Below are 24334 nucleotides of genomic sequence, written 5' to 3'. Positions count from 1 at the left end.
AGCGTCGCAACGTAACGCAACCTACACAACGTAAGAAAATTCCCTTCCAATAATTGTGTTTGCCCCCGCCTGCGTGAAATCAAAACTGCGATGTTTGCAGCAATGTTGCATCGTCGGTTCCCACTTGTGATTACGCAATACAGCACTTCTAGTTCTAGTGGGAACCACGCTTTTAGCCTCAAAATAAATTATTAAATAGTTTATCCATCCTGTAATTGGCGACTTAGTCGCTGTTTGGTGCTTATGAAAAAAAAATTCAACAGCAACATGTCCATGGTCTAATCTTGATACTTTTTAACTGCCTTTCTTTAAGTGATAACTCCATCCTACAGTTTAGCTACCATTGATATTTGTTGTGTATATAGAGTTAAGCTGGGCACAGAAGAAATAACTTTTGTCATAACGTCACATTCAATTAATCGGAATCAAAACGAAATCAAATCCACTACGGTCTCCCGTGGTTTTTAGAAGTTACCACCTCAGTTAAGATAAAGATAGTTGATAGCGTACTCTGTCCATTTGTCCAGTACAATTATTAGAGGCCCAATAAATACTTTGTTTGGCTGTTCTATTAAAGTTTGGACGTACGTAAGCCCACCGCTGGGTTGACCACGATGGATCATTGGAACTGTCGCATTACGCACTAGACACGCAACCTAAGGACGTAGCACAACCAGGTCCAATCGCAAGCGATGGATTATTCGAATTTGGTCACTTGGTCAACTCTTTGCGTTGCGTTTACGTCATTGCGTTGCGCTTACGTCATTGCGTTGCGCTTACGTCATTGCGTTGCGCTTACGTCATTGCGTTGCGTTCAACCTTGGGTGGGAACTCAAGCCTTATGTTTTGTGAAATCACTTGCGTTGCGCTTACGTCGCTGCGTTACGTTACGTTCATCTGGGAACCAAGCTTTAATTCCTGTCATAATTGTTGGATTATATTAATTATTAATATTTTATGACGTATTACAATATTCAATGTAAGAACAATCTCTTGTGCACTTTTTAAATTTTCCAAATGCAAACGTTCGTGAAAACATTTTGAATGGTGTTTTTGGTCGGATTTTGGGCCGGGTCTTGATTTATTGGTCAGAAACGCGTTTAACGCGATCTCAACGCTTTCGGTTTGCTATTGTCATAATTGCGTTGTTCTGTCTACACTATCAAACTTTATGTGAAAAAAAATGTGATGTGCATATATGTATATATATGGACAAGATGATGTCATATCACTAGGTCTACTATATTTGGGCATATCACTACCATATTTGGGCACATCAAACTTTTTTTGCGAAAACTAGTTTGATAGAGTGTAGACAGAGCTTTAAATTGGAATTTATTTATTTCCTATGGTTTAACTGTCGGTTTTAGTTTTTCTGCAAACAGCGTATAGATTAGTTCAAAAAGTCATGCCTGGCGAGACTACTGTCAACTTATACGTCATCAATACTCACTTAATGCTAGGCTACAATACCGTCATTATATTTAGATCATCCTTCATTACCATCTGTAAATTGGGATAGTGAAACATCGAGTAAGACATTGCCAAAGGCTGCCTGCCTGCCTCACTTGGCTATTGCTCTAATAATACTATATGTTACTATGATTCGTCGTCGGTTAAAAGATTATAGCTTGTAGCTAGCTTTTTCAATCAATTATATCGATTGCAGTTAATGCCATTTTTTAAAATGATTTTATCAATTTAATTGTATGTACTTTGTGCATGCGTAAGGATCAAGTTTGATCATGCTTTCAATACCTTAAGGCAGCCGTGATTGCAATAGTCACCGGTTAAGTATTAAATCTAAGGGCAGGCTCTTATTATTTACTTTGTATCGTAGCCCGGAGAGGAGATAGGCACCACTGGGAAATATGGATTATGCCTGTGTATCGTATCATGATGAGTACTATACTACTGTATCTCATAGGTCACGTGACAACTAGAACTAGAAACTATAGATCCCGGGGAAGGAGTATAAGTAAAAGTACTTTAGTAATACGTTTCCTGTCCTCTAGTCTCCATACCCATTCTGAATAATATGCATAAACTGAAAATGAACATACACATATACATGGTATAATGGTTATGACATATCAAGCAGAAGGTTCCGGGTTCGAATCTTGGTTGGCTTTTTTTTTCATTTTCACAGATTTTCTCATCTTTATCGTTTCAAATTTATTAATTCAATTTCAGTATATCACCGGGCGGCTTGCAATTTATTATGTGCCTGTGATGTTTATATAATACATATATCTATAATGCGCATGGTATGCATGCTTTTGAATCTAAAGGCATTGAACCCATACTATACGATAACAGATTGCTCAATGAATGTATGGAATTGTGAGATTTAAAATCAGCATTTAACATTACTTTCTGTACAATCATGTTAGTCAGACACAATTCAATTTCAACCAGTCTGTTAATGCATTTGCCTCTTTCAAGTTATATATAAATAAATTAACCAATATAGCTTAATGAAATGATTGATATGTCTATAGATTTCAAAGACAAACATTGTAGTGATTGATGCAAATGTAGTTTTAAATAAAATCGTATTTTAATCAACATCCACTATTTGTATACCTACCTACAATATTCTTGTGTACAATCAATTTTTCCATTACAACTTTTACAGATAATAACATTGATAATACCGTATAGAAAGTCTACATTATTATTGAAAGCAGCATTCAAGGACATTTAACATTATACAACATTCAATTTCTGAACCTATACAAGTAAATTGACTTACAACATGTGTTGTAGCAGATGATTTAATAAAATTGTTCAATAAAAGGGCGATATATGACAACATTTTGGATAGCGCTTTCTATCTGATTCGCTGCTATGGAAACGTCAATGCTATAAAAGGCAGCCTATAGAAGCAATGATTAGTGTAGTGCTGCTGTAGTGTCCATCACACGCGCGGCTAACTTCATTCGGAGGAGAGGCATGTTCACGTATGTGTACTGCATATACGCCTGAGGATATACTTATACTTGTACAACATTTGACCAACAATGACGATGTTGTTGACCGCTAATGTAGCATTTTCCTTTACCGGTGGAGTATTAGCGTTTTATAAATGTTAAGCACTTGATTCTGTCAGAAAGTTGGATATGCACTTGATAAGCACACAATGTTTACTATACAGCGATGGATTTTGATTATATTAACAGTTTTTATAAGTTTGGTTTCCACTGCAACTTACGAAAGAAAAGTTGCAATTATGAAAGGAGATATCATGTTTGGAGCTTTGTTTTCCCTGCACGATCCACCAGAGAGCGGCTCCAGAGTTTGCGGTATGATACGAGAACAGTACGGAATACAGAGAGTTGAAGCAACGTTTAAAACGTTAGAAGAAATAAACAATAGTACGAAAATTCTACCGAATATAAAATTAGGTGTAGAAATTCGGGATTCCTGCTGGTACGAACAAGTTGCATTAGAACAGAGTATTAACTTTATCAGTGACTCGATACAAAAAGATGCTGAACCAGACACAAAACAAGAAAACCAAAACTGCAGCAAAAGAACCACAAAACCAATTGTAGGTGTTATAGGCCCGGGGTCAAGCCAGGTCACGATCCAGATCCAAAATCTTCTTCAATTATTTTCTATTCCACAAATTGGATATTCCGCAAGTAGTCCTGATCTAAGTAATAAAAAGTTATATCAATATTTTTTACGAGTGGTTCCGTCAGATAAACTTCAAGCTCGCGTTATGGTGGACTTTTTAAAAGAGTTTAACTGGACGTTTGTGCATGCCGTGCATTCAGACGGTAAGAATCTTTATTTATACTTCCTAATGTTGAAAGTTAGTCTTCAGATTTGTAATGCTAAAGCTCTGTCTACACTATCAAACTTTATGTGACAACAAAATGTGATGTGCCCATATATGGACATGATGATATCATATCACTACCATAATAGGGAATATCACTATCATATTTGGCACATCACACTTTTTTGTAAAAACTAGTTTGATAGTGTGGACAGAGCTTTAGGTATAGATAACTCAGTCTACAGTAAGTACCGTAAATATCGATATCAAAATTTGAAATGCATACGTTTATTATAAACGAATTATCTCAGTTGTATAGAGCAACCATACGACTAGTTTGTCTCACAGATCGTACTGAGGAACAGTGCAACCGAGTTATACTTTTAGGGGCTGGGGGGTTCATTATGAATGGGAGAAATTAGGCCCATACACAGAGGAGTTACCTTCATTTACTATCCAACGGACAACATATTAATTCTATATTATCCTACAATTTCTATCAATTTTTGTTTTATAAATAAAAATATTTCTATCGTTAAATATGAGCAAATCCGAGGCATAATAAAAGGTGTTTTTATTTCACACGTTTTAATACCATAATTTACATATTCATATTTTTATTTATCATCGTGCCAATAGCCAATCATTAGGTCTATAAATACAGCGCATTATACATTTTATTTTCAAAGCAATATTTATAACGGGTGTCAAAATATGTTGGTGGAATTTTAATGCATATAGCTATATCCATCGATTGACGATTATAAAATAAGACCTCTTTCACATGATTTTTATGTTAATAAATATCTAGATTACGTTCACATGAATATCATGTTTCTTATAAATATCAAATCTAAGTTTGATATTTCATAAATATCGTCACAATTTTGATTTCTAAATAACTATACTGCTTCCATGAAGATTTTGTTACATTTTTCCTAAAAACCTGTCTGTGCCTGTGCACGGTATTATTTCACTTATAGGTTTGTATATATCATCAAACATATCATTCGCTTCCCTTGCGATTAGAGCAGCACTTCGCTTTCATAGCGCATTATACTTTCTTGATGATGGTGCCAGAATGATTATAGTCCAGCTTTTCTGTATAATTCGCTTCACATCATTGCCATCTTGTGGATTCAAATGACGGTGTACAGATCAATTTTCTCATTAAAAAATATCGTTCTAATAATGGCCAATGTTTACTTGCACTGTTTACATTGCGCACCGTTGCATTGAGCACCATTGTACTGCGCACTGTTGCATTGCGCATCGGTATAATGCGCACTTGTGCATTGCGCATCATTACACTGCGCACTGTTGCATTGCGCAATATTGCATTGCGCACCGTTTTATTGCGACCAGATCCCTCAGTATTTAGGCCTACATCCATCTCTATTACTCGTACATTTTCGGAAACACCGTATTTGCACATTACGCTAGTATTAAGCTCATATTCATGTGTAACATATTATACATACTCTTGATCTGTATTCATTGCTTTTACTGTATATAATTAATTAATTAATTTAGCTGACTGTCCTTTAGACAAAAACTTTAAGCCGTTGGTCACGTGCATTACAAATTTACGCACATCTGTCTGTATAAATAATCTAGTATAAATTATACTAAATTACCCATTATAATTAATGGCTATATGTAGCTATAGTTTGGATTATTTATAATAGTGTTACCCATTATGAAAGCCATCCATCAGGTATTTCTATTACCCCATGGGATTCTGAAGACTTAACGTCATAATGGCTTCATGATTGCTCCTCTCCAAATATAATGTTTCCATACATCCCACAAATTCATATTTGACTACGCTAAATTAAGGTTGTTTTTAGTAGTAATGTGCTGTCGATGCATGCAAGTGGATTTTCTTTATGCATCACAAGTTATAGTCTTGTTACTGTTTGTCACAGCAGTTAAGCAACGATATATCATTCGAATCGTACTTGATGTAGCAAATGTACAATTTTTTTGACAACCACTCACAACATATTATCAATAATTTTTATGCAAAATATCTCAATCGAGTTTTTGTTTTCTATAGTTGTTCTGTCCTTGATATGAACATGAAGGACGTAACAGTATTAATTAATATTTTTGAGAGATATTGAGAAACCAATGTACTTAATAAATCAAGATAATTTTGGCCTAAAGCTTTGTCTACACTATCACTAACAAGTTTGGTAATAATTGGTAGTAATATGACATTATATTATGTGTTACGCGGGGACATGGCTAAGAGGAAGGCAACATAATGATAAACCAAATTTGGTTATATTGAAGAGATTGGGTAAAATGAAAGAATCATCTTAGAGTAGATATTATAATTGAAGGGTGTGGCAGAAAAAATACATATAGGCCTACAACACTATTATTCCGTTATAACAATAGAGGAATAATTAATATAAAATAAGTAAGAACCTTTCCCGTTAGATTCTGAAAATAGAGTAAAGAACCCAGTTTAGTGCAAAGACGTATTTCTAACTTCCCCTGTATATTTGAATCGTTTTTAATATTTATTGTTGTTTTTAAGTACATGAAAGTAAATTGTAACCGTAGGCTTACTAATCTAAAATGATGACTTTGTACTTTTACGTTCACGAAAATCAGCAAATTACAATGATTGGTATTCTAGTGATAATGTGTGTACTGACTCAGGGACACTAAAGAGTTTGAAATGACTGTCGCGATATGATAAGGCTCTTATATTGTTGTTTCTTAATAAGCCTAGAGCATCATCTGCATTATGAATATTGTACAATAAACGGTTTAACAACGTCTATTGTCAGTGAAGCTTTGTGAAAAAACATATATGGTAAACTGTTATAACCACTTCTATACAATACACTGTCAGTGATTAATACGCTGAATTAACATCTATGTTCGATCTTTTGATTTCTTCAGTTAATATTCTAACGTTTTCACAGGTGGAAATTCATATGATGAGTCGCTCATAGATCAGCTGTAATTTCCGTTTCTTTGTTATCATTTTTTCATTTCTACAGCACCGTTTATATTTGTGTTGTTGTACGCTTGTACAGTTACCTTGATAGGGTTTCACTGGACAAAACTAATTTTAGCGATATATCATCGTGGAATTGGTGTAATTAATGAGATAGTAAATTAGCCTACATGACAGGCAATGTTAAACGTGATTGTAGATTAATTCTCGTCGTGTGAATAGCAACGCCTATTGGACCTGGAAATCTCATAATCTCTAATATACAATTTGCATGTTATTTTGACACATAGCATCATGTTCATTTCGCCACAGTTGACCATTTCAATCCGAACAAATTAATGCACCATTTGAAATTCACACATGTAGATTTTGAATATGCTTAAAAATTCGTTTTTCAATTTATAGATTTTGACGCTTCTACGTGATTCTTATGGTTTACAGTACGTACATATAACCTTTCACACGTTCCGTTAACACTGCAAAAATTAGACATAAAGTTGGAGCGCGCGTGCGCGTACCATTATCATCAACACTTTTACGCCATCTTAGCCATCAAGATATGGAGAGAATAGTGCTGAAATCAATACAGATTTGATCTCGTTATTGTCTGTACGTCTGACAGTCTTTATTGCATTTTTTTCACTCAGTATTTTGCACATTATCGCATTTGCTCATGTTTTTTTTATAATTAGTGTTTTAACGTATGATTATAAAAGAGAAGTTGAAAAGTATGATCGCTCGTCAATGAAAGTACGTTTAATTGTTTATCAATATTCCTGTATTCATCGAAATAAAGCCCCGAGCGCAGTAAAACCCAGTACGCGCATGCTCAGTTGGACATTACAGCGTTGTTACAGCGTTATATCGACAATGAAAATTATTTTATTTCTTACAATATACATTAAATGAAGATTCAAATAACAATTCAATTTGTTTTAAAGGAGAATGGGAACGTCTTTAAGCATATGTTTATTAATTACTGCTTGGTGATTTGACCAATCACAATCGATGAAATATTCAAATTGTCACTTGTCATTGGTCAACTAGTTCTTTCGTTGCGGAACCAATGGGAACTAAGCTTAAAGAAAGAAACCCCATTTAATATATTTTATAAATGTGAGCTGTACACTTATGAGTGTGAGTAGGCTAAAGCTTATGTGACAACAAAATGTGATGTGTCCATATATGGACATGATGATGTCATATCACTACCATATTTAAGAATATCACTACCATATTTGGGCACACCATACTTTTTTTGTCAAACTAGTTCGATAGTGTTGACAGAGCTTTAGTAAATTTTGGGTGAAACGGTACCACTTCAAAAATTCATCTAATTGGAACACTAACCATTTCAATATGCGACGAACGTAATCTGTGAAATGACAGCAGTAAATTGGCCTAATAGCCCTATGGTGTAACATTCTCTCGCATCTGTTCACTGTTAACAGTAAATGTAATTGCAGTACTTTTCCATAGCAGATACAGTATATCGATACAATTATATCATTACATATCGGGATTCCATTGCTTCGACGTACGTGAACATAACTCACCAAGTGTGAATGTGTGCATACTATGAACCATTTTTACCAGTAAGGCTTGGTTCGCACTACGACGCAACGCAAGAACGTAAGCGCGACGTAAGTTGACCAATCACAGGCGAAGGATTATCTGAACTGTCGTTTGTCATTGGTCAACTCGCTTGCATTGCGCTTACATCCTTACGTAGCGTTCTAGTGCGAACCAAGCTTTACGTTGCGTTCTAGTGCGAACCAAGCTTTACGTTGCGTCCTAGTGCGAACCAAGCTTTACGTTGCGTTCTAGTGCGAACCAAGCTTTACGTTGCGTCCTAGTGCGAACCAAGCTTTACGTTGCGTCCTAGTGCGAACCAAGCTTTACGTTGCGTTCTAGTGCGAACCAAGCTTTACGGTGCGTCCTAGTGCGAACCAAGCTTTACGTTGCGTCCTAGTGCGAACCAAGCTTTACGTTGCGTCCTAGTGCGAACCAAGCTTTACGTTGCGTTCTAGTGCGAACCAAGACTTACGTTGCGTCCTAGTGCGAACCAAACTTTACGTTGCGTCCCAGTGCGAACCAAGCTTTACGTTGCGTCCTAGTGCGAACCAAGCTTTACGTTGCGTTCTAGTGCGAACCAAGACTTACGTTGCGTCCTAGTGCGAACCAAACTTTACGTTGCGTTCTAGTGCGAACCAAGATTTACGTTGCGTTCTAGTGCGAACCAAGACTTACGTTGCGTTCTAGTGCGAACCAAGACTTACGTTGCGTCCCAATGCGAACCAAGCTTTACGTTGCGTTCTAGTGCGAACCAAGCTTTAAGTTGCGTCCCAGTGCGAACCAAGCTTTAAGTTGCGTCCCAGTGCGAACCAAGACTTACGTTGCGTTCTAGTGCGAACCAAGCTTTAGCGTCGAGCATGGTAAGCTTTGCTTGAAGCAATTTGTAAATGTAAATAAGATAATATATAATAATATAAATAAATTATTTCCTTTTACAATTGAATGTGGCCATGATCAAGCCTGTGTTCTCATTCATCATCAATAGCATTATCGAATAACCTTAAAATTTTAATTTGCATCTTAAACGTGTTTAATATGCTATTAAACATTGTTTTTATCGATTACATTGACAAACGATAATAATGTTTCACATCGTCTTCAATAGACTCGAAGAAATACTTATTTATTATTTGTTTATACATGCCTATAAAAGACCAGCTTTGGGTATGAAGAATTGAAATACAACGAATATAAAATTCAACATTTCGGTGTATATACAGGTAATAAATTCATTTGTGTTAGTACGTCTGGAACAACAAGGCTAGAAAAGTTATCAAGAACACGTGACGTCATGTTGCTTAATTGAATTAAGATATAATCAGACGTTGATTTACCAATGTAAACCTATTTTGAACAATGAACGGGAGAAGTAACACTGTTCTATCAAAGTTATCAAGTGAATTAAGAATTAATCTGAATGCTGATTTATTGTGCGTTATAACGAATAATGAAGTAACACATTTAGTTGCTTAATTGAACTTAATGACTATTCGCTGTAATAGACCTAAATATTAAGTAGAATAAATGAATTATAACCACATTAAATTTGACGACGGACGAATTGATTCGAAAGCGGTGTGGGAATAAAGCTTGGTTCCTACGCAACGATGTAGGCGCAACACAAGTAAGTTGACCAATCACAAGAGACCGGTGAGACGATCCATCGCGTCGTGATTGGACAAATTGCTTGCGGTGCGCCATAGTTAGAAACAAGCTTTGTTCAAAGCGTTATGTACGTGAATTTATAATAAATAATTAAATGAATACATTAAATAAGAAACATTAATAAATTTAAAAGTCTTATAATTATATGTAAGTTTTTAAAGAAACAGCTAACTATACTGTAACACAAAATAAACTATAATCTATCAGCACATTCATTCATGTACGTACACATTGTGAGCTGCTATCTACATTTCATAATAATTTTTAACAATACAAATTGAATATCTTGTAGATCCATTAGGAATCAACATGTCTAACATAACTAAATGTGACATGACAGTCTTATTTGAGCTTATAAGTGATTTGCACGTGACGCAATCTACCGCCTGTCAAATATCACTTTGTTAAACTAGCGCGACGCGTTCACGTATGAAACGCCACATGTAACAAAACAGGAAGCACAATGTTAACGCGCGCATATTTAAGCTTATTCTTTTTAAATTTAAACTCGTTTCAAATGAGTAATCTGTAGGTGTCAATGACGTCATGTATGAAAACAATAATATTGGCTGAAATCGCGGTTCATTACCAAGGACACGGTGCTGCATTCAAAATGCGTTATATACGATTCCCACGTGTTTTCACAGTTGCTACAAAGTTGGAATTATTAATCACAAATGTGTGAGAGTTGTCACAATATAATATTTTATACGTCGTATAACATTAATTGGAGCTATCTTCTATCCGTATTATTATATCTATTTGCCCGTCTCTGTGTCGCACTGTCTATTTGGACATATGTGCCGCTAAATGCACGCACAACACATCTGCGCCGCTCTCCACGTTTTCATGCACGCATTTATATGTACTACTGTCACATGACAGATATCTATTTTACCGTATTTATTATCTGTGCTGTTTTAAGCTTGGTTCCCAGTACGCAAACGCAGGGATGTAAGCGCAATGAAAGTAATTTGACCAATCACGCTCGACGGATCATCCAGACTGCGGCTTGTGATTGGTCAACTCACTTGGATTGGGCTTTCGACGTCCTTGCGTTGCGTCCAGTTGGAACCACAAAGCTAAAATGTTTGACAATATCTCCTCGCGCGCAAATGTATCTATTGCGTTACAGGTATTTCACGCACATATTAAAATATTTGCGGCACATATACATTTTGCTCCATATCTACATTATATTTATTTCAACAACATTTTATGAGGGTGGTCCATCCACCATCAGCTGATCATTAGGGATATATATATATTCTCACAACTACGTCAATGTAATATTTTAATCATCCAGTTAATGGAATTAAATGGAATTATAACTCCCAATAGCATAATATATACTCCACCATGAAAATTAATTTAGCAAAATGTGTTAAACAAAGGGGAAAGTGAACATTTAATTGTAATTGCATCAAAGGAATTACGATGCAAGTACAGCAACATCGATTTATGAGTGGGGGCCTAAATATAATTCACTTTGTAAAAGTAGTAGACGAAGAAATTCCGTAGAGTACCAGAAAATAACCATTATTATTATTATTATTACACTAGTTTAGGACGCGTGTCTCTAGTTTAAGATACGCGTCTCTAAAGACACGCGTCTCTAGTTTAGGACGCGCGTCTCTAGTTTAAGACACGCGTCTCTAGTTTAGGACGCGCGTCTCTAGTTTAAGACACGCGTCTCTAGTTTAGAACGCGCGTCTCTAGTTTAAGACACGCGTCTCTAGTTTAAGACATGCGTCATTAGTTTAAGACACCCGTCTCTAGTTTAATAAGCGCAACGCAAATACTTAAACGCAACTATAATGATAGTGTAATGATGAAATGCTAGAAAGTCATCTAGAATCATGAATGAACGCAACGCAAAATGAATGCTAACAATGACAAGCGAAGGATCGTTACTATACACGTATTTCACATCCTCGCGTTGCCTCATCTCCATAGATAGTGGGAGCCGAGTATTAATATGATTTAACCACACAAAAACGGTAATTAATGTAACAAAATTAAATAAAAATTTATTGCGCATTAGCTTTTGTAAAAATTCCAAACTACATTTTAACAATTAGGTATTAATGAATATAGATACGGTATCATTTTACTCTATCTATGGGATGAGGCAACGCAAGGATGTAAAATTAATTTAAAGTAAGTAAAATTGATTATTTATTTATGTAATTCCGATTGCATGCAATGCATTAATTAATTCCAAGCCCACGCTGCTTTGACATAAAATTACCATACTATGTTGTGACATGAAAAAAAAAGAACGTTTGCAGAGTGGCATGAGGTTTATTTATTTTTTTGCATAGGCCCTATAACAAATAAAATAATTCATTTATTGTGGAATATTTAATGTTTATATATACGTCAGGTATTTGAAATACAGAAGTCAGGGAAGAAGAAGTATACAGCTCTGTCTACACTAACTAGTTTGACAAAAAAAGTGTGATGACATTTTTTGTCACATAAAGTTTGATAATGTAGACAGAGCTTAACGCACTCAGTTTATATGGTCGTATGAACTCGAGCGTCTGTGAAAAATATAAATGTTTTGAAGCATTCTGTATGAACAGATGTTTGTATGCGAGTTTCTTCTCATGTCAGATTAGTGGCTCGAATTAACATAAAAGTTCCAGTATTAAAAACTATCGTGATGGAAGCAATCTTCAGATGTTTTAAATTCCATGTACAATATTCTGTGTGTGAACAAGTTTGTGTGCGTATTCTCATATATTGTGAATGCCAATGTGATTGGATTGTAGAGAAAAGTTTAGTGTGCAGAAAGAAGTGTTTCATTAGCTATAGAAATTACGTTGCGCTTGCGTTGAGTCCAAGTAAAGCTTGATTCCCACTAGCGACGCAACGTAACGCAATCTACGCAACGTTCTAGTGGGAACCACGTTTTAGTATGGGAGTCAAACTTGAAAGAGCTTAATGGAACGCTTTTGTTTTTAAGTCAAGCCCTGATACAATTATTTCAGTTAAATGTTTGTTCTCACCTCTGGAATAGTTTTTGCTATGTGCTGTTGTATTTTTATAGATTCATATAAAGAAAATGCAATAAGTTGAGTGGTGTGAGTTTACGGACTTGTCATTGCTGATAATGTATGATCGGTAATGTTTACAAGTCACATCTTGTTGCATCTCAACTTCCCTCAAGAGAATATCTTTCTACATCTATTTATAGACACGATGAGCCTGTTTGTTTTACGGAGCTTTTTCTGAATGTCGTATAATGCACCGGATCATGCCACTGGGTCTTTTTTTCAATGTATACATGTTAGTATACTTGTGGCGGGAACTTTGGATAGAGAACATTAATGGGCCTATAACATAGTACGACATATCTGAGAGCTTGTTATTGCAAGTTAAGAGGTTTCACAGATTAGAATCGTGTCTTTATCATTAGCAATTTAATTGCAATAGCGATGTCTATATGTTGATTCATTCAACGGATATCTTAAACATAAATAGTGTAAATAGACTTAACAACCTTTTTAATGATATCAAAACATAATACGAGGTGCGCGTTTAATAGTCGATGATGGATGTAATTGTGCTATGGCAAAGATTCAAAGCTGTCGTGTGCAATCATCAGCCTAATGAATATAACAAAACCAATCGGTACATCAGGTCAATTGATCAGAATAGATAAGTTATATGTGTAATAATAGGTCAATCGCTGTAGGTATACCACAACGCATTAGTACACACAATAAGAGATCGGCATGTTAAGAATTATATATCATAAGGTATGTCGATTCTTGTAAAAATCATCATTAAGGGAATGATAAGCAAAAGGCAGCAGTTAACATTCTGAATTTAATTGTAAATAATTACCCGAAAGAGCCATACGATATTAGATGACAGTCACGTGATAATATCCAACGACACGGACTGCTGAGCCGACAGACGTGTTATATGTTACGCAACCTTTGTGATCCCGTCATCATCACCCAATATTATAAATTATCAATTGTCAGGTTTTAATTTTCGGCTTATCAATTAGGGGTTACGATCAAAAGAAGTAGTGGTTATCGCTTGACGTAATCGTTTTAAAGTGAATGTTACATGCAGGTGACATCAAAGTATTAGGTAGATTAATCTATATGAAATGGTTCATGCAAATATATTAATCAGGTTTTTTGAAATTATGTTATTTTCACGCTCATCTACAATAACAAAAACCAAAGGTACATCCGTGTTAATAACTTAAATTGTTAACCTTATTATCATCTCAAATATAATATTAAGCCAAGACAAAATTCGAATAAACAGTTTCTAAATTGACGTTCATACAACAATATAAGTTTCATAATCGACCACGTTTGTCTATGACGACACAACGCAAGGATATACGCGCAATTAATTTGACCAATCACAATTAGCGACAGAACTAGCTTTGTTTAAAACGGCCTAATGAATAATATAGGGTTCGTGTGAAATCACCCAAATAGTTAGGCCTACTCAATCAATACACGGCAACTTAAAGCACCTTTTGTATTTAATATTTCTCGTCAATTACCGCTTGCATCCATTTATCAATTTAAGTTGTCGAGATGTCTCAACACTTTCGCAAAATAGTCAATTCTAAACAGTTGAATGATTAGGGCTTCATAATCATGTTAGCACATTGCTAACATTTTTGCCCTTCAGCATAAATTAATACGTGCGTCCACGCCCGCGTGATCCGATGATAGAGGTCAAAGGTGAACTAGATATATCAGATATAAAACGTTTAGAATGATAATACATTAATGTCATGGCAACTGTTTTAACAAGTAAACGGACGACCATTAACTATATTTTTACTTCATTATCGGCATGACATTTAAGATGAAGGAAAATGTGAAGGTAATTCAAACGCAGTATTAACTCGGAATTTGTTGGAAGACCTGGTTAGACGTCCAGTGATAATCATACTAAAGACTAGAGCACGCATAACCCGACGAAAACAAATAACTCATGTCATGTACACGAATGGAATTATGTTAAATGAGAAAGACAAATTTAGTTTCATCGATACACTGCAGAGAGAAAAGAAAATCTTAATAGATTATAGAGAAAAACATGAGTTTACGACTCAAACAACCTTTACGGGACTTGTTTGTTTTCATGACTAACGACGTAGGAGATTTCTCGATCATGGACCTATTTTTATAACATAATAGCTGAAACAAACTGACGATCTCTACTTATATCATACAATGGCTGTTTTATGGCAACTAATATGCGTTTTCAATGTTTAAATATAATAAATTGGTTTGAATGAAGGTCTGGATGTTTTCTATCTAAATTAGTACGTATTTAATGTATTTATTTTATTTCTATAGTTACTATTAATAGAACGTTTGTTTATTTTACGCATTTGGCTGAATCACTTTTCAATTGCATTGTATTTTATTATTATTTTTTGTAAGACTCTGTAAATAAATGTTATGAAACTCTGTTTCCAGAACGTATATCGGAAATTCTAGATCGATATGTTAAAAATGTTTTAACATCTCCAGATATCAGTATTAAAGGGCACACTTTCGGAATCCGAATAATCCCCTTAATATATGAATGTCCCCTAAATAGGGGGTTAAAATATACTGGGTGTCCCCTGTATATGGATGTTCTAAAGTAGTGTCCCCTGTACAGGGGTGTCCTAAAGTAGGGATGTCTCCTGTATAGGGGTGGACCTAAAGTAGTGTCCAATGTATATATAGAGATGTCCTAAATTAGAGGTTCCACTGTATTTCGATTTCAATACTAAGGTTTATTCATCAACTTTGTTTTTCCTTCATAGAAAATTATGGAACAAAAGGCATGGACGCCTTTGTCGAGGAAGCAGGAGAAGCAGGAATATGCGTAGCAACGCGACAGAAGGCCAAACAGAGTGATTCGGATAATATAAAGCTATTCACCAGAATGGTACAGAGGTTCTTTGAGAAGAACACGACAAGAATTGTCGTATGTTTCTGCCAAGCAGACACCGTACGGGGACTTCTAAAAGCCATCGGTAAAATGGGCTATGAAAACAAGTTTCTGATTATTGGAGGGTTAGTATTTATTTATAAGCATTATAGTATTAAAGATAGCTGTTCTTCGGACACTTACACTGCGCATGCGTGATCAGATTGACGATACCAATTCTGAGTACGCTTAGAAATTAAAAGATTCAAGATTTGAAAACAGTGTGATTCGAATTTTGTTATACAACATCCGATATTATTATCTGTATAGCTTAAGATTTCTAATTGGTTTAGGCCAAGAGTAAACTATAGGCCTATCAAAAACAGATATAACGGTAATCAAAATGTATATTTTTACGGAGCATTCTGGATACAAACGTCTGTCTATAATCAATTAGCACAGATACGAAATCAACTAAGCCTATTATAATAATAATAATTTACAATTGTGCTATTTTACCATATTGGTAGAACAGTAACTGCAATATAATTAAAACCGAAAATTGTTTTTACCCTTAGAGATGGATGGGCGGATAAAGACAATGTCGTGGAAGGTCTTCAGAAAGAGGCGAACGGTAGCTTTACCATAAAGCCAAAGAACATTAGGATCGATGACTTTGACAAGTACTACATGTCTTTAGACCCGTTTACATACAAACGCAATCCTTGGTTCTGTGAATTCTGGGAGGAAAAGTTTAACTGTAGTTTGGGTCAATGTCAAAACGGAACCAAGCGTCCAAACTGTACTGGTAAGTTGAGTTTGGTTCCCACTTACGACGCAGGGACGTGTAAACGCAACGCAAGCGAGATGACCAATCACAAGCGACAATTCGGATGGTAAATTCGCTTGCTAACATCTTTGCGTTCGTCCTATGGAAACCAATCTAAAGCTCTGTCTACACTATCAAACTTTATGTAACAAAAATATGATTTTCTCATATATGGACATGATGCTGTCATATTACTACCATATTTGGCCATATCACTACCATATTTGGCCATATCACTACCATATTTGGGCACATCACACTACTTTGATAGTGTACGGTGCAAAATCGAAATCTGGGAAAAGGAATGATAATTTTGAATTTTAAAAAATAAAATGTAGATCTAAAACCCCTTCAGATACTTGTAAAATGGTGAGAATGTGTGACACATCTATGGGGTCTACATCTGAAAGGCAATATAATTAATTTATGAATATTGCGTTCGTTTCTCTGCATCTCTGTGACCTAACTTAAAATATCTACTTTTTACTACTTATAACTTGATTTCTTTTGAAGACTTTAATGAATAAATGAAAGTAGAACTCGTCTATGAACTTGTAATGATGATGATGTGAGGAAAATAATTAGTATATATGTGGAGTATACAACGACATAGGCCTAGATTAGAAGGCAACCTAATTTGCCCTCACGTATTGTCAATAAATTCATATAGAAATATCATGTATTTAGTCATTCAGTCCGCAAATAGGTGTATGATTCAGCATGAAATTTCAACATTTGAGACGTGATTTTAGTTAGTTGAGGTTGAATAAAGTTAAACTGTTAAATAAACAGAGAAACTAGATCCGTGTATATATTTTACTGCTGATATTTATCTATCTCCTGAGATACAGCTGTTGATTAGTGTAGTAATTATCATTGCTGTTCATTATGATGATTCATGCATAGATAGATACGGACCTACGGCTAAGTTTCCGATCCAGGGGACGTGGTAATTGAAGTTGATTGGTAAATAATAATTGCTGTTTATTGGCTTCAGTTTTAACCCAATTCTCTGTACTGTATTTCCACATGATAATAATTTATTTAGTATAGGCAAATCCTTTAATACAGTGTCACTGTATTATGATAGGTTAGGTTAGACTTAGAGTATGATACAGGCTAGTCTGGGTTCCAGACGAAGTTTTGACTTAATTTAGTAACAAAATATAAATATTTTGGCACATATGACGTTTCATACGTATACTACTTAAGCTTGTATTTTCAGACAAAAATCGAAACGTCGACTGGTGGACTATCTTAAAAAAGACAATAAATACAGACTTGGAATGGGCAAGTCTAGATACAGGCGTGTGTAATACACTGTAAAGTGACAGTGTATACATAATTTGCCTATAATAATTTAAATTATTCATAACGTAGAGAATTTACTTGAGTTAGTTTTTACCATATTCGATCTTTTTTTTTTTAAAGGTCACGAAATGAAAAAGCGTGATGATTACCAACAAGATACTAAGATGGGTTACGTAATCGATGCGATCTACACGTTAGCGCACGGACTGCATAACCTACAGACAAAGTTGTGTAATGGTAAACCAGGCTTTTGCGAAGAATTCAAGAAAATGAATGGTAGCCAATTGAAGGCGGCGCTGTTTAACGTGTCTTTTAGAAGCGAGGTTGGACCAATGACAGTATCGTTTGATGAAAGTGGCGACCCTAAAGACGCAAGGTAAAAATGTTATCAATAATCATACTAAATACTGAGCAGTATTTAGATTGGTAACAGAATCAATTAATTTCTGTTATTACACATTTACCGGTCTTAGGACTCAAAAGAGTTCAAAAGTATGTGGGGACGGAGGGGGAAGGTAGAGTATGCTGACAGAAAGTTAAAACCACTAGAACGTCATCGATTCCAATAAAACAGCATAAAACTGCTAAAAAGATGGAACACCACACCACGGGAACAAATAAAAAGTAAACTATGTTCCTTCTCCGCCTAAAAGAAATCTTACATAATACAACTGACTAATAAAAACACTACAGGAAAAAACCATAAGGTGCGTAACAGTGGAAATGGAAAACAATTTCTTCGTCAGGACAAACTAAAAATAGATAAACTGCAGGTAACATGGACCCTTTGTCACCATGACAAGTTAGGACAATTATTACAAACACTATACGTACAGTAGGTCTAGTTTGACACGAACAACTCTGTTGTGGCAATCTCAATTAGGTTAAATATATATTTATGAGGTCGTTTATATTTATAAGAATATGGATAACTAAATAACTCAATATAAACCTTACCACATGTGATTAAAGCGAGGTTTCCAATTAGCGACGCAATGCACTTAAACGCCACGCAAGCGAGTTGACCAATGACAAGCGACAGTGTGAATAATCAATCGCTTCGGATTGGTCAAATCACTTACGTTGCTTGTGTTGTGTCTCTAGTGGGAACCAAGCATTAGGGTAAGGCTTCATTCAACGCTAATTGTTTACATGCATTTCAATAACTTATAATATCCGTGCAAGAAAAGCCATGCAGATAATTAGAAATGTATTCATGAATATATATAATATATTATTATATATATTATAGACTATTAATAGATCCAAGGCTACAACAACTACGTACCTCATGGCTTAAATTATTCCATTTTTTCAGTTCATTAACTTAAAGAAGAAGAAAAAATATATCGTTTTGTTTATTAATTCATGACAATATATTTTATGTTTTAATAATATATGATAAATTGCATGCTTGGTATCGTAATGATTAAATATTAAATATAGTATAAATAAAATTTACAATATGTTTTCTAACATTGAACTATTTTAACGCCACATTGTTCTGCTTTGCTTTGTTTATAACGATTTAATATTTAATACTATAATAGATAACATGAGATTATATTTTCATTCAATTCTCCTCCCTTTATACGAGTCAACAACCATGTCAATCAGGACAAAAATGTTTTCAACATATATATATATATATAACTCACATTTTCTCATCGTCAGACCGCTAATATATTAATTTCCAATATATCATTGGCGCTTTAGAATTTCTCTACTATAGCACATGTATGATAATGCTTGGTTCCCACTATAGAGACGCAACACAACGACGTAACGCAACGTAAGCGATTTGACCAATCACAAGCGACTATTCGAACTGTCGCTTGTCATTGGTCAACTCACTTGCGTTGTGTCTACGTCCTTGCGTTGCATCTAGTGCGAACCAAGCTTTACATACGATATATTTTTTTTAATTTCCTAACACTCTAACAATTTCTCTGTTTTTTAGATATACTATTTATAATTACCGAATGAACGAGACAGGTGACTATTCGTACGTAAATGCAGGAGAATGGCTGAATAACAACCTAAGGTTACGGAGACCAACTCACATTAATCCCAGTTTTACTGGTTACTGTAGTGAGCCTTGTAAGCGAGATGAAATCAAAATAAAAGTAAGAGCATTAGGAGATGTTTGTATTATCTCTTTAAACGAATTATTCTAGGAGGAAAAGAAAAAAAAAGAGAAAACAGTGATATTTCTTAACGAACTATCTGGATATCTAGAGTTGAATAAAACTTCTGATGAAAAAAATTGATATCTCTTAACAAACTATCTGGATGTCTAGAGTTTAAAGAAACGTCTGATGAAAAAAAAAGATATTTCTTAACGAAGAACTATCTGGATTTCTAGAATGGAAAAAAACTCCTGATGATAAAAAAAGAACAACACAATTGACATCTGTTAACGAATCATTGAATTTCTAGAATTATGAAAAATCTTTTTAATGCATCATCATATTCTTATTTTGTATATTTTTTGATAGACATGCTAATAATAGTATTACCAGTCTTTTTTTTCTTATAGAATGATTTGGTAGAATTGGCGCCATGTTGTTGGACGTGTAAACCTTGTGATGACGATTCTATTGTCGTTGGAGGCACCTGTGAAAAATGTGATCGAGGAACGTGGCCTAATGAGCAAAGAAACTGTAAGTATAATTTTACAGTTTTCAGTTTTTATAAATTCAAAAAATAACAGAAATAACTAAACCCACTTATGTATTTCTCACTATCTTATTTTACCCCTTCAGATTGTTATGAAATTGAGCGAGAGTACAACAAATTTGGTGACGTAACGTCAATCATTGCCATTATATTTTCATCAACGGGAATCTTGTTAACAACTTTTATAACTGCAACATTTATCCGCTTCCACAACACTGCCATCGTCAAATCATCAAGCCGAGAAAACAGTTACATCATTTTATCTGGAATTTTCATGTGTTATTTTACAACATTTATACTTGTTTCCAAACCATCTACTGTAGTCTGCTACATGCAACGAGGTATCATAGGCTTCAGTTTTTCAGTTATTTACTCCGCATTGCTGATTCGAACCAATAGGATGGCTCGTATCTTAGCTGGAAGTAAAAAGAGAATCATGACACGTCGGCCACGGTTTTTAAGTGCGACTGCGCAGATTGTGATGACGTCAATATTAGTGATATTACAAGTTTCGCTAACAGTTACGTTTATGTTTCTTGAACCACCAATGGGTGTTTTTCTGTACCCTACTAGGCATCGAGTACTCCTAGTTTGTGAGTTGGACACGTTGGGGATGCTAATGCCTTTAGCGTATGATGTTTTCCTTGTAGCAATGTGTACTTTATATGCATTCAAAACTAGAAATTTACCGCAAAATTTCAACGAAGCAAAATTCATTGCTTTTACCATGTACACAACTTGTATAATTTGGTTAGCATTTATACCTCTGTACTTTGGCGGGCCTGATATTCGGCCGATTGTACTCTGCTTTACAATAAGCTTAAGCGCTTCTGTTGCTCTAGGTTGTTTGTTCTTTCCAAAGACTTATATCATTCTTTGTAAACCCGAAAGAAACTGTCGTGGAAATATGACCACGTCTACAATAGTGCGCATGCACGTTGGAAGCATATTTGACGCATCACTAAACAGCGCAAACTCAAAGAAAGATAGCTTTCGTTCAACAGCAGGGTGAGATTTTTTTTCAAGTATTCATAATATTTTTTTAATATAATTTCATAGTCAAATCAAATCAAATCAGATCAACATTTATTTCTTCCACATAAAAAAAAATATCCTCATCTTCTTTCTACACATGAAAATATATTATTCAATCATATATAGCTATTTTTAGTATATTCTAGAAGATTTGATTGATTTTTCTTATATCTGTGCTTTTAGTCTGTGTTAAGAAATATTATAATTGTGCCTTGAAGCTAAAGTTTACCTTGTAGGAGCCTTTGTATAATTTGCAGAATAACATTTTTTAGCATTATAATGAAACTTAACAGCTTTAATAGAAGTTTATCTGAACATGGTCGTAAAGTCTTAAATTTAACATTGCTAATGGAAATAACCAACGTTTGTTGTTTATATATTCCAAGCTTATTAGATCACGACTTGTTTTTACATGTATTATTTTAATATTTTCAGGGAATCACAAAACGGAAGTCTTCGAAAATCCGTACGAAGAGAATCGCTTCCAATTCTTCACCAAAGAACAACCACTCACAAGACCAGGTTTCTGAGCTTTCGTCGACGAAGTTTCTCCGACAAAAGACTAAAAGCCATCGACCGCGATCTTGCTCTAAGAAGACGAGTTCCACCAGTTTACCGTTACGCGTCTTTGCCACAAGAAGACACAATTAGGACGTCTCCCAATGAAACGTGTAATGGAGACACATCATTGAAACAAATGTCTAAATCAAGATTTAAAAACTTGCGTACAAGATCTTTAGAAATTGAGTCCGTTATGGAACCACTTCAAGAAGCTGATTCAGAAAGATTAATTCCAAAGGAATGTGAGGATTTTGTGGACAGCGAAACGCAACAAGTTGTTCAGCCATCTGAAGAAAATCTTGATACGAATTATCAAATTTTAGACACTCAAAAATTAAACTCTATGGATACAGTCTTAGAAAATTGTGAAATATATTGTAATAACAACCATCATTCATTAAATGAAAATCTGTCGACTAATACTCACGAGAATATAAGCAAGCACTCTGACGATTTACCGTCTGAAAATAAACCACGTGATCGTTCTCAGTCTGTGATTACGTTTGGAAATGGCCGCATAAATCGAAAAAAACTTAAAGATGTACCAAGATCTTTCAGTCAAGACTATAGTTCACAATATTCCAATGAATCATGTAGAAAAGTTGATTTTTCAAAATCTATGCCAAATGTCACTGCATTATCTCCACTTGATACAAAGAAATTAGAAGACAATGTACAAGAAATTACACAGGACAGTACAAAAACTGAAAAGGAGTTATCTGGGAGTGACGTCACGCAGTGTTCTACCGAGGATCTATACTGGAGCCAGACTAACCAACAGAATTTGGAACTATTACTGGAATTAGATTCATCCAACGTATAGTAACGGACCTGTTTTATATCCAGATGTTACTTCTAATGGAAACGGGGTACTTCATGTACAGCAGTACTGGTTTTCTACTAATTTATTGTATTGCATGTATCGGGACGCAGAGACGCAGGCCTACGCGCAAAGCAAGTGATTTGACCAATCAAAAGCGCCATTTACACTAGATACGTTAACGACACGATAACGACACGAATGTCGTTGTCGTGTCGTCGTCGTACGTAACAGGTCCGCGTTTACATTTCAACGATTGTCGTGGAGGTGACGTTAACCGTGATACGCTTACTACGTTACTATGAAATTGTGTCGTGTGTCGTGTCGTGAAAAATGGGTTGTGAACCCATTTAGTACGACCGATTTTTTCCCGTACACGACACGGTTGTCGGAGACGGTTCTAATGTAAACGTTTATATTCTACAACACGTAACCCAATTTATCGTGTCGTTATCGTATCTAGTGTAAATGGCGCTTTAGATGTGATTTGGTCAAATTAATTGCTTTCTACTGCGTTTGCGTCCGAGTTGGAATCTTTAAAAGGCAAACTCGTAAAACATTTGTTGTATCTATGCTGAATGCTATTGTTAGCTTTTTGGGTCAATGTAATGTCGAGTAATTACGTCAGTAATTGTTTAAACTTTTTTAAGAATGTTAACTTTCATGTTCTTTATCGTGAACTGCCAAGATGTACGTGCCCCGCGCATGCGTAGTGGTAATGTTAAAAGGGTGACGTTTTGTAAATGTCAATAGTGTACTGTGCAAAATGCGTTTCTGTATTTCATTGTATGTAAATGAAATTACTAAAAAAATATGTTATACCGTATGTGTGAAATTGTATTGCATTTGATAACACATAGTTGAATAAATTACATGTGCATAATTAATGATTATGACGGCTAAAGTTTAAGTTTACAAAAAAAGTGAATTTGTCAACTGGTATAGAGTATATTTATGATTATATAATCACAAGTGATGAATATTTATATTTAAAAATGACAAGCTGATGATGATAATGATGATGTTGACTATGATACTGATGACTGACGTTGGAATGGTGACATTGCTACTGAATAAAATGACGACATAATATTTATTTTAAAAAGTTACATCACGATAACAATAATAACAGGAATAATACAATGATACCATTTTTATGATGTCATAACCATGACGCAATCA

The 24334-nt window shown here is 34.9% G+C and overlaps 1 protein-coding gene across 1 annotated transcript; it reads left to right on the top strand.

Annotated features, from left to right (window-relative positions):
- Positions 1-2916: 2916 nt before the first annotated feature.
- On the top strand, positions 2917-23308 carry LOC144847409 (metabotropic glutamate receptor 1-like). The gene is made up of 9 exons (XM_078703751.1): positions 2917-3785; positions 15811-16063; positions 16496-16725; positions 18178-18433; positions 20018-20183; positions 20597-20720; positions 20823-21744; positions 22207-23232; positions 23270-23308. The coding sequence occupies exons 1-8, from the start codon at positions 3143-3145 to the stop codon at positions 23153-23155; spliced, it is 3543 nt and encodes a 1180-aa protein (XP_078559877.1). The 5' UTR covers positions 2917-3142; the 3' UTR covers positions 23156-23232; positions 23270-23308.
- Positions 23309-24334: the final 1026 nt, after the last annotated feature.

Source organism: Antedon bifida, chromosome 7 (assembly GCF_963402885.1).
Source record: "Antedon bifida chromosome 7, ecAntBifi1.1, whole genome shotgun sequence".
NCBI classification, from domain to species: Eukaryota; Metazoa; Echinodermata; class Crinoidea; order Comatulida; family Antedonidae; genus Antedon; species Antedon bifida.
Note: the sequence above shows the minus strand (reverse complement) of the source record. Positions and strands in the feature narration are given on the sequence as shown.